Here is a 13122-nt window from a genome sequence, read left to right as displayed (position 1 = left end):
ATTTAAGCAAAGGAGTTATTGAGTTAGCTTGTAGACTAATCGTCTTATGGTATACAATGTACAAGCTTCTATACTCTACAATGGCTATAATTAGATTGATTGTCTTGAGTTAGCAATTAGTGTAGTTCTTGTCAAGCTATCTAATTGCTGCCATGGCAAACATGTCTGCTTGATATGCACGCTTGTAAATTTCCTGTCAAGACAGACGTGTGTGTATATGTGTCAGTGTAGGAATCTCTTCTGGAGTCATCAATTGATCCTTCATTGTACAATACTCGAGTCGAAGAGTATAAACAAATTGAATTAACTGGATGGCCTCTTGCTGTGCGGTCATAGCAACGATATCTCCAGAAGTGTGTATAGGTGGATAAGTATTGCTCATCATATAGATATTTTAGGGATTCATAACACTCTGCTAGTGACATAGATCCCTTCTTGAATGTTTGAATCTCCTCGATAATCTTGTATAGTCTTGCAATATTGCTTTTATGTGAATAAATTTCATGAAGCATGTCCAACATCTTCTTCACCCTAAAAATAAGATGTAACTTACTTACCAATAGATTCCTTCATGCTATTTAACATGCATATGGCCATCCAACTATTATTGGCCTTCCATTCTTCGTCTTTAAAGCCGGAATTACCTTTTGGAGCGACAAAGTGCTTAAACAAAGTGGCCCATAAAAGAAAGTTGGTACCATCAAGCTTGATCTAGGTACTCTGTATTTGAGAAATGGTGCTTATCATGATGGTCTTCCCCATGAAGTAATCACAAGAAGTAGTTGTCAATGAGGATGACGAATCAGTCATCATTGATGCAATACGGGGGTCGAGAGGTGTAAAAGAATGACAAACTAGTGTCTTAAATCATCCAATTAGTTACAGGAGCAGCAAGAAAGAACAACGGCATAAGGAAAGAAGATCAGCATAGGCTACCCTTAGGTAGTGCAGCGGCATCCCACTGTAGGCTGCTTGAAAAGTGAGATTCTTCTCATTTTTGTTAGGAAATTGATAAACTAAACACGTCTTTTAGGATGAATCAAAACCCAAATCCACGTGGAATAAACAAAGACTAAATTGAGAATTTAACCCTTTTTTAATCAACAATGCAAGCAACTAATTTAAGCTTTGCAATTTATCTTGGTGGTGTCAAACATCAACAGCTTACCAAACAATTCCTACCTAGGGTTTTAAGTTTTAGTAGATCCCTACCCGGCATCAACTTTCCAATTCAAAGGTTTGCTAGTTTGGTTCCTTGTTGTGTTCTTTTTGAGCATTGATAATGCTTTTCTGACTTGGATCTAACTTTGAGTGACCTACTTTCTATTTTAATTTGAAATGCCATTACTATGGTGCATGACTAAACGCTTATACCTAAAAACTAGTGAACAGTAACCAACAGTTGTTGGAATGAAGAAGTTATTCTCAATTTAGCTAGATACATGTCCTTCAGCTAAATTCATAATAAGGAAAACACATTAGATACAAGGGTTATTTTGTAGAAATCCATCCTATAACCTATTATTCTCTCTCAAATCTTCTTCATTTTAATCATCATGGTCACAAACCATGCCAATACACTATTATGGTTATATTTCTTTCTTTACTAAGAAATCTAAAATTTTCCTCTATTGTATATCCATTAACAAGGTCTTCCTTTTTCTATTTGGTATTCATGCCTTTTGGTCAAGATTCATGTTCTTTGGATTATGACAAAAATTTAACTATTGACTGTCAGCTGCCTAATATGGTGTCCTTAGGGCTTACTTGGATGGAGGCATTTGGAGGTAAGGTAAGGGAAGGGAAGGGTTTTTAAAAACTCATGCTTAGGTAGAGGGTTTTAGGGGGAAATAAGGGTTGAGAGTGGTTGATGGAGGTTTTAAAACCTCCATTTTTCTGTCATTCCTCACCCCTCCAATTTGGAGGGTTGGGGAGGTTTTGGGTACCACTATGTTTTTATTGACCAAAATGCCCATACTCATTTACAAAAATTCCAAGATATTTGATTAATTAATACTATTATATTATAAATTAATAATATAATCTTATAAATTATTATTATAATTAATATTATATAATAATATTAATCAATATTAATTAATACAATTATATTATTACTATAATAATAATTAATGGAGAGATTTATGTAAACAATGAAGAGAATCATGTATAAGTTTCATGTAATTGTAACATCCTAGGGGTAATTTAGTAATATCATTATATAACATTACCTCCAATTACCTTCAAACCAAACACAACAAGGTTTTAAAACCTCCATTTACCTTACCTTGTCCCAAGCAAGGAAGGGTTTAAAACTTCCTTTACCTTCCATTACCATACTTTACTTTGCTTTATGAAACCTTTTCCTACCTCCATCCAAGCAAGTCCTTACTATTTTCTTATCCGGGTTTGGGACCGGTAAAGGCAGAGTTTTATAGAACAATTTTTAGGCCAACTATGATATATAAGTCAGAATATTGAGCGGTTAAGAAACAACAAAAAAAGATTTGCATGGCTCAAATGAGAATGTTGACATGGATGTTAAGCGTTGCTAGGAAACACCGATTAAAGAATGAATTTAGCTGAAATAGATTAGGAGTAGTGTTTATTAGTGATAAGTTTAGAGAGAATCATTGAAAATTGTATGGACATGTCCTAAGACAACCAATAGATGCCCCATAAGGTTGGTGAAAGTGCTTCAGGCAGAGGATCATAAAATAGGTAGATGTATACCTACAAAGTGTTTAGTGGGAACTTTACATCAGTGATAAGTTAAGATTTAGATGATGATTAGACTAAGATTAAATTTATAAACTAGGTCTTGCATACTTGACTTGAAAATTTATGTTGTCTTTTATGATTACATGTTAATGTTTTTATTTTGGATCTTCAATATTTTAGTAAATGATAATTATATTAATCTAAGTTCAATCTTATGCAATTTCAATGTTGTTTTTTATATTTATATATATTTTTTAAATAGCGCTTCATGTCGCTCAAGTGAGCGCCTAGGTGGTTAGTGCCTCAGGCAATTTACATTCTCATCACTCAAGGGTGCCTAGTGTTTTCAATTACGCTGTTTCTTTGTCCCGCTTTAACTTTAACTTGATTATAATTTGGAGCATCAAGTGAATTTCCATTCTTGAAACATATGGCAAAGACAATGATTTCATGACATGCTTTCTTTACATGCTCGGAAAATTCAGTGAAATTTTCCATCTAGTTGTATATTTTTGTCTTGCTTGAATGATTTCGTTTTTGTTTTTATTTGTTTGTTTGTTTGTTTTTGGTTTTTTAATGTGAAAGTGATGCAGGACAGCAGGCCGGAAAGAATTGGATTTAAGTTGAAGATAGGTTCATAGCATCACACTAGCAAGGCTTTAGAAATCACTTCTAAAATTCATAGGCATTAGACCTAGGCTTGGTTTGCATCATATAAAACTAGAAATAGAAGATAATTTTCTAGAAAATATTCATTGCTTCTTTTCTTTTAGTAGTTCTCTATTTATAGACTTGTAGTATATGAACTAAAAAAACCGAGACTTATAAATTCTCACAAGAACCTAAGGGATGCACATATAAACCATGTTTAACACTTAACAAAAGAAAGAAATAAGAGACCAAAGCCTATGTTATAGTCAAGTGCCTTTTTAGTTTCCAGTCAAAAGTATAGACAATATCACATAAATGCATGTCAATTTCTCATGTTTGATGTTTTTTATTTCTGGGTGGGTGCGCAACTATTCTTTAAATTCCAAACACTGTGTTTCCTAATTTAATCTTTGAAGTTCCAATTGTTTTAGGACGAGAGGGCACTCAGAAACCCGATAGTGTTGTTTATGATCTGATCCGCTAACCATATCTTAATGATTTTTAAGATCCGATACCGCTCTTGAACATTTGATACACTAGTGGTCAGTTGCGGATTCGATCTGCTAACAACCTGCGTAAATTTACTGGTTTGTGTTAAGTATTTTTTAGTTAGATTTTACTTGATGATTTGTTAGATATGATGTAATAAATCTAATCCGCTAATGGCTAGTGGATGTTCAATAATTTACCATCCACAGGTTGATAAGTGAAAATTAAGGTCCAATTTTGATACACTAGTGGTCAGTTGCGGATTCGATCTGCTAACAACCTGCGTAAATTTACTGGTTTATGCTAAGTATTTTTTAATTAGATTTTACTTGATGATTTGTTAGATATGATGTAATAAATCTAATCCGCTAATGGCTAGTGGATGCTCAATAATTTACCATCCACAGGTTGATAAGTGAAAATTAAGGTCCAATTTTGTTAAGGGATGATGTTTTAGATCTGATAGTGTTCTAACAGATCCAATCCACTAACCTCCTGCGGATGATATATATATATATCCCAAATAATTAATCATAATAGTAATGCTAATGCTAGTGCATAACAAATAAAGCTAATGATGGCAAATTTCGTGGATCATGATTATTTTTATAGATCCGATATCATTGAGCAGATCCAATCTGCTGACGGTCAGTCGATAGCTGATACTACCCTCATTGCATATCGCGCTGGTATTCTACTTCTCTTTCTCGGGTTTTCCATTGTGCGGGAGCGTTGATCGTTGGAACCCTAAATGGCGCCGAAACTTGGGCGTTCTTGGTGAGAAGACGAGTGACGCAGGTGTATTGGTTCAAGAGAAGTTTATGACTGGAAGACTTGGGAGGGGGAGTCGCTAGTCTAGCTTCTCTAGATCTTGCTCTCTTTTGTCATCCCTGCAGCCCTTTATCTTCAGGTATGAGCTGATAATCTAATGATTGAAGGCAATTCTTTGATGAAACGGTGATTACGCAATGAGTTTTTGTGGCATATGAGGATTACTATTGGTAAGAAGTTGAAATTTAGTCACTGATCAATGAATATAGGATGAAGATAGCGGTGACGGGTGGCAAGCCTTGAGTGTGGGGAGAAACTAGAAAGAGTTAAAATTAGTAACACTATTAAGGGGCTTTTGTAGGATTTTCTATACTAAACTCCTCATAAATTTTGATTTTGCACAGAACGTCTTGTCAAATGCTTGTAACATCAGCTTATGCGTGTTTTGTTGCATTTTCTATTTATTTGGTTGATATAAGATTTTAGTTTGTTACTTTGATGTTATTGCAGCCATATCGATTTTGTATGTTCATATGTGACCATGAATCTCTTACATCCTTGCTTGTAATAGATGTTTGTCTGTTATCTGACACATGATTATTCCGAAGGTTTTTGCTATAATTTAATGATATATTACTAGAAGGGATTATTACATTAACATATAGATGCTTGGGATGAATATTAAGCTTGGGATTATTGCTATAACTGTCACGCCCCAGCCCCAAAGCCGGGCCCGCTGACAGATCGGCCGCATCCAACGGGGCTGGGCCCCACTGAGGTGCAAGGCCTCAGATTTGACCTGGTCAGAGTCAACCCTAACAAGCAGAACAGGAAACAATATAAAATGCTACAGAAATACAACACAGACTCACAGATACGAGAATCCAAGGTATAAATACAGGTTATAAAAAAAATTTTACAAGAAAACGACAACCCTAATGGATCCATCCTAGCACTGGCTGATCAACAAGGTCTTAAGCACAACCTAAGAGTCGAGTACCTGAAAAGATAGAAAAAGAGAGGCTGAGTAACTCGGTTACTCAGTGAGTGGGGCAAAAACACGAGAAAACTCAAAATACCAGCAGAATACAGAAATTGGTTATCGAAACATTCCCAAACATAATACTTTCCATACAGAATGACAAAATAGCAGAATAATAGCGGAACGGAAATACAGAGAATGCTCAGAATACAGAGATACTCAGAAATGCCGAAAATACGCAAAACAGACATGTACATCTCCCTGACTAATAACAGAAATCAACAACACGAGGCTGGATCATCGACTGTGAAGTCGGAACAGAACAGAACAGAATATCAACAGCCGTAGCCGGATCTTCGACCGTAGTCGGGGGGTAGCGCTACTACAGAAAACATGTGCACATGGCTAGGACTTACTCCTCCTAGCTGGGCGAGCCAGAAATAGAGATGTACTAAAACCGCAGAGATACAGAATACAGACAGAGGAAATACCGAATAATTAATGCAAGAACAAAATAAACAAATAAATAATCATACACCAAAACACAGAGTTCGAGTTCAGAAATTGCAAATTCAGAAGTTCCCAGATACTCACACGAATAGAAATACAGAACTTCAGAATCCCACATTAGGGAAAATAACTGAAGGAACAGAAATTATGCACAAAATTTACCAAATGAATAAATCATCAAATAAAAACCAAACACCCTGGGAATTGCACCCTTAAGGTCTCGGCATAATATCACTTCTAACCTGTTCCACTTCACAACACATAACTCCAAGATCATACTAACAATTGCAAAGATATTTTGCCGAACGAAACTCAGGACCATACTGAACATTTTCCTTGTCAAATGCTTCCCAAAGTTTTGTCCCCAGAAGTGAGAAAAAATCAAGCTAAACCTTAAGATTCCTTGTAGTACATCATCTTGCACAAGTCTTTAATAAATCAAAACTTCTAATCTATAAATCCAATCCACACCCTTGGTTTTCCCCATCATTTCGATTTTATCAATAATGTATCTTATCATAATTGCTCATCTAAAACAAGTTATCATTTCAAAGGCATGAACCTAGTTTTCCCTTCCAATATTAAAACAACCCTTGAACATCAACCAACATAAGCTATATAAAGCAATTACCCCAATTTCGATTAACATTAGGTCAAGGTCACCTCTAGTATCCAAGATACAATAACACCCAAGCAACTCACCAACTTTTCAATTTTTTTACCGGCCATAATTGCCATGCCACCTCACCCTTAAAATGTCTTCAATCCTAGCTTCATACCACCCCATTCCTCTAGATTCAAAAGCAACTCACATTATTATTTTCATTCTTGAACATTCATGCTTTAGTTCTCATCACATAAGTTTTTATCAATATCTTACATTTTATTATGAGCATACATCTCTCCCCCTTTCTCTAACTCCTTCGCATCATCCCGACATATCATCAAAGCATTTCCAATCTCTTCCAAACCCATGCAAAAAATTACATAAACATAACTCCCTCACATAAACAAATTTCCCTTGCCAACATTACATATACTTATAATCTATAATGTAAAATGTCCATCTTCTCATAATTCTTTCATTCTAGTATTTTAACACAAACCATGATATGTATAAAAACACATTCCTTACCTCTTGATTCCTAACCAAATTCGACAAGATATACCTATTATCACCCACACATGAGATCAATCAAATACATTTAAGAATTTCAACTCATATTTAGTAACAAACAAGGAATCCACACTTATTATTCCTTCATACGTAGGAGTGCTCATACAAACTAACAACTAAGCCCATCAATACCATTGAAGCCATTACAAAATTAAATCACACAATTCTCACAATTATGTCCCCAAATATTTGTATTCAACACTAGGAGGCAATTAGTCAAACACCTTATGTGCATCACCCAAATTCCATTCCATGGACTCTAGCATAACTCAATAATATGATTTCTTTACACACTAATCTACACTTGCATAATTCACCATAAATATAACTCCCAAGGCCTTACATTGTCATGGACCCAATTACCAACAAGTATGATATTTTAGCAAAACCATGCCAAGTTCCAATCAACATCATGCCAAAACAACACCCAAACATGCAAATAATTTACAAGAACCAAAATAAATCAAGAATGATTCGGTTAGCCCACTCACCTTGCCATCTTCTCTTCTCATCTTCTCTACTTCTATTAATCTAGGGAAAATAAGAGAGAAAAAAGGAGAACACAAACCCTAAGTTTATACTAAAGTTATCAACAAGAACACAAAATGAAAATTAATGGAAACAAGAATTACTTACTATCTTTAACCATTAAAAGCAAGAAGAGGAGAAGGACATGGCTAGGGTTTCCAACAAGTATGAATGGGAAATGGAAGGGAGGGGCTGAAACTTTTAGAAGGGAAGAAAACTATTTTCGGACTGCTACAGTTCCCGTGCTACAGTAACGGGCTGGGTTACAACAATAACATTTTGCTATCATTTTTTTTTTTTTGGGTTGGTGCTTGTTTGTATGCTGATGATGGAATTATAAGCTTGAGATGAATATTTATGTTAATATATCATCTACGAATGATTATGAATTGTTGTTTTGCACTAATGGGAAATGGCATGCCATGCTCTATGTTGTTCCTTTTACCCAGCGCACTAGAAGCTATGGCAGGAGTAGTTCAGAAGTTCTTTCTTACATCCATAATCATGTGGATGGTTCCAATCACTATAATCTATGGCTTTAATCATCATATATTTCCTGCTATGGTTTTCTCCCCTTTTATTAGGAAATGTTGTCCTTTGTTACTACTAATTATATATCAGGACCACTGCTGATTTAAATGTTCATGTTATCATGAATTTTTATTATGGATGCTGCCCAGTTTATTATTTGAGTTTTGGCTGGCAATTTGGTTTTATGCTATTTTTAGTTTATAGATGTTTTTCAGCTTTGCTCATGTTATGGTTGCCCTTCTATTTCAACATAGTTTATTATTGCCCTTGTTTTACGTATTGCATTATTTTTGTTTGCAACTGATCTCTTCGTGATACACTGCTTTGATTTCCTCACGTATATGAGAATTACAGGTTGATGCTTCATTTGCGGTATCAAGTTGTGTGGAACTACAAAGTTATCTCGTTTATTGCTGTTGTACTACATCACAAATTATCCATCGGAGATTGGCCTAATAGCTATGAAATGGCATGTTGCTTGTGTAATGGTAACATTAACTGTGGAACCTCACAACCTTTTTTTTTTTTTTTATCTTTTGCTTTGAAAAGCACCTCAACTATCAACATTATAATGCCCAGAAAATGAGCTAATCATATGCAAGACTTTCTTGCATTGCTGACACACGAGTTCTTTAGAATGTTTATCGTCCTATCAACATTTCTGAAATTTATTTTTACAGAAGCTGCGAAAACAAAGGAGGATGTTTTATAATTTTGATGCTTAACTTCCTTTTTTATATGTAACTTCAATCTGCTTGAGAGATTCCTTTAGATGCTTTTGCTGCAGTAGTTTGCACTACAACTGTTGATTGCAATACAAAATTTTTGGGGAAAAGAAAAAACAGGGTGTGGATCTACTGTTTCTTGATAATTATTGGTTAAGAAGGGAAAGGGTTGTTGGTGCAAGCCCAAATTACTTGTTGCACATGCAAATATATTTCAATCTTTAAAACTTGAGTACTTGGTTTCTGAACTTGCAGCTTAACCTCTGATGATAATGTAGATATTAACCGGGATATATGAGCACTTGGTGCACAAATTATTTTTTTGTATGACAGAGATGTTTTCTACTTAGTAATGTTTTTGTTTATTTATTTTTTATATAAATATTCTTCCTAATGTTCTATTTTATTATTTTCCCTTTATATTTTTCACACCAGTGGATCATATTTCTTAATTGTGTATATAGTAAGTGTTTAGTTACTCGGCACACAACACTCTTTCCCTTTCTATTTGTAAAATTAATGGATCACCTTTCTTAATTGCACATCATGTGAAAAGTGTTTGGTCACTGGGCACAAAATCTTTTTCTCATGATGGACACTTTATAATGTTCTGCTTCATTCCTTCCCTATTTATTTCACATCGGTGGATTGCATTTCTTATTTGCGCATACAACGAAAAATTGTTTAGTTACTTGACGTGCAAAATCCTTTTATCATGCCAAATTGCTTTTGCACTTTCTGATGTTCTGCCACATGATTTCCCTGTTTATTTCGCACACTGATTTATTACATTTCTTAATTGCATATTCAATGATAAGTGTTTGGTTACTTGACATACAAAATCCTTTTATCATGTCTGAAATGTTTTGCACTTTTTGATGTTCTGCCACATGCTTTCCCTATTTATTTCTCACATCGTTGGATCACCTTTTTTAATTGTAGTGACAATGATAAGTGTTTGGTTGCATAATTTCACTGCCCTTTTATGTGATTTTCTGTATTCACATGTTATGATTGTGTACACAGTCCATGCACATTGTCATTGGTCTTGTTTGCTTTATATGTTTGATAAAATTAAATGATTTTTGTAAATTCAGCTATATAATTTCTCCAATAATGAGTGAACTTCTTCATTTCTATTGAAGAATGCTTCTCTTCTGTGTTGAAACAGGTTCCAGCCAGCTCTCGTTGTCATCCCAGACTCTTATAAGTGGATTTCTCGCTGTGATTTCTGTGAATTTTGTTATTGCATTATACGTCATTATGGTCATGAAGGAACCAACTAATCAGGAGCCCCAGCCAGATCCAACCTTCTTAGATGAAGCCAGAATGAGCATAACCCAACCTTCTCGTTCAGTGGCCAGTGAAAATTCTGAAACCCGTGATAAGGTGGAGTAAAGAATTATCATGATGTTGCCACTGCTTTGTGTTGGCCTGAAAAACTGCTTTTCCAATAGTTCCCCTTGAACTATTTTTCTGGCAATGGTTTAATCTACTCTACAAATTCATTATTTCAGTCTCTAATATTTATTTGGTTTGTGCTCAAGATATATGAGCCATTTATTTACTAAACTTTGTATCAAAGTTTTATGAATCAAATGAGTTGACTGCCAATATGAGACCTATTGTGGAAAGCTTAGGTGGAATCTTCCCATGTGCTGTTGTGCATCAGTCCATTTAGTTTTACATGCAGTCTACTGCCATTTCCAGCCAGAGAGTTTTTATTTCTCTGAGGCAAATGCTCTGATGATTAATTCATTCTGCCAACTATTTTCAGGTCCTTCAATGTCTACAAGCACCGGATCAAATATCTTAAGTCTTAACCAGTCTAAACTGTGTTATTTGTTGTGGATGCTCATCTTCTCTACTATTTGTTTATCTACAGCTCTGTAATAATTAGCATTTACACTACTAAATTGGACCCCTCTGGGTAAGAAATGCGCATCCTTGATATCTTCCTCTTTGATAAGGGGCAACTATAGCTAAACAAGTTTTTTCTCACGTGTCACTCTTGCAGGGGCTCGGGGCTCGCCAGATTGCGGAGTCTCAACTCCAGAGCATACTTGGCATTTATATCAACTTAGCTAGATAGAAAATACACATCTTTAATATTTTGCCATTGACAAAGTCTCTTTTACAGGGTCTTGTTTGATCACAAAGTGTAACCCAAAGCAGAATTTTCTGGGTAGCATATGTGATGCATCATTCTAGATAGCAAATATACATTTTTGATATCTTGCCCCTTGAATAGTTAAGCAAGAATTCTTAAGTGTTTTTTTTTGCAGGGTCCTCTTTTAACTGTAGAGTGCAACATCAAGTAGAATTTCAAAGTAGTAAATGCATTATTCTAGGTAGCAAATGTGCATTGTGAATAGAGTTTACAACACCAAGCCAAATTTCTGGGTAGCAAATGGGATCAATTATTCTCGATAGCAAACGCACATTCTTGATATCTTGCATCTTAACCATTAGCTAAGCAAGTATTGGTCTCAATTGCTTCTCTTGCATGGTCCTCCTTGATTGCAAAATGGAACACCAAGCAGAATTTTCTAAGTAATAAATGCGTTATTTTGTGTGATTTCTTGTAACATCCTTCTCATTTTGTTGTGTATGCAGGAGAGTATTTGCCTTGGATGTGGTTAGCAAAATACCAGAGGAGCTGCAGAACTTGACATATTTCACTTTCCTTTATGCCTATGGTTTTGCAACACAATTTTTAATTTAAATGATAATTTCTTTGTACCCCACACTCAAGTTGATCAAACAGAGGACAACACACATCTTTATGGTTTTTTGTATTTCAGATAGATATCGTTGTCTGTAATTGAAATCAACTATACATGTCCATGTTATACATACCTATCTATATTTCCAGGCAAAATCAAGACTATCAGGATGCGTGATTAAAACTGATTTGTATTAAGAATAATACAGGAAATCTTTGGGACTCGCCTTAGAATTTAAATTTGTATCAGGCACAAGTCATTGGCATAATATACCTTTTTTCTGTCATAATATAAAGCATGTTGTACATGGTTAAGTATCACATTACCATTGAATGTCCTTTCTCTTGGCAGGAAGTTGGAACAAAACTATCTTACGGGACCCTTGCCGGCATTTATTGGAAATTTGACAGCTTTGCAAACCTTGTAAGATTAATTGTGACTATATAACATTAATCAACATGGCTTATCCACTTTTTTGGAAAAAAAAAATGTATGGTTATATATTATAGATTTGTTATGTTTAAATAATTTATTCTCACAATACATTATGATAATCATGACTATCTGGAGTGTTGGCATTATGCATTATCAGGGCCTCTACCAAGGGAGCTTGGAAACTTGATGAAGAATCTAATTGTACTGTAAGAATTTATTACTTCTTTTACTTTCAAAGCAAAGTATATATCCACAAATAAACAAGTTGTACTTATTCTTATTCTTTTTGGAAAAAAGTGGATAAACCAGTTCATTGATTGTCTTTATTTTGATTTCTTTAGGAATGCAAGTTACTAAAACAAACAGAGACTCATTCTTAATATTAGCCTCTTGGAGGCAGAAATGCCCCTTTCCAAACAGAGATAAGAAATGAGTTGAAAGTTGGATCTTATTCTGCTTTTGCAGGGGGATAGATACAAATAAATTTAATGGTTCACTTCCTTCAGAGCTTGGAAACCTGACCAACCTACAGCAAGTGTAAGTCCTGTTTTCTTTTTTTACTTGTAAAATATTCTTTGTTAATCATTAATCAAGTCAAATCAGCCTTCATATAATATAGCTAATTAGTTGTTATAACTGATACTTGATGCACATATACATATTCAGGTACATGGATAGTTGCGTAGCAAGTGGTGGGATCCCCCCAACTCTAGCCAACCTCAAGCAACTATCTTGTAAGTTTTTATTACTTTGTTTGGATATGTAGAAATTGATGAATAACTGTTATCGAACTTTGTGAATTTGTTTTCAGGTGGGCATCTGACAATAATTTCACTGGCAGAATTCCAGACTTCATTGGGAGTTGGACAAATCTAA

At 34.8% G+C, this 13122-nt stretch overlaps 1 protein-coding gene across 1 annotated transcript; it reads left to right on the top strand.

Moving 5' to 3' along the window:
• The first annotated feature begins 4654 nt into the window (after nt 1-4654).
• On the top strand, nt 4655-13122 carry LOC120282147 (MDIS1-interacting receptor like kinase 2-like). Its single transcript, XM_039288898.1, has 7 exons — nt 4655-4771; nt 8715-8848; nt 10257-10479; nt 12163-12234; nt 12712-12783; nt 12913-12980; nt 13058-13122. Exons 2-7 carry the CDS (start codon nt 8719-8721, stop codon nt 13120-13122), a joined length of 630 nt encoding a protein of 209 aa, XP_039144832.1. The 5' UTR covers nt 4655-4771; nt 8715-8718.

This window comes from Dioscorea cayenensis, chromosome 18, assembly GCF_009730915.1.
Source record: "Dioscorea cayenensis subsp. rotundata cultivar TDr96_F1 chromosome 18, TDr96_F1_v2_PseudoChromosome.rev07_lg8_w22 25.fasta, whole genome shotgun sequence".
In the NCBI taxonomy this organism is placed as follows: domain Eukaryota; kingdom Viridiplantae; phylum Streptophyta; class Magnoliopsida; order Dioscoreales; family Dioscoreaceae; genus Dioscorea; species Dioscorea cayenensis.
This window is presented reverse-complemented; position numbering and strand designations above follow the sequence as displayed.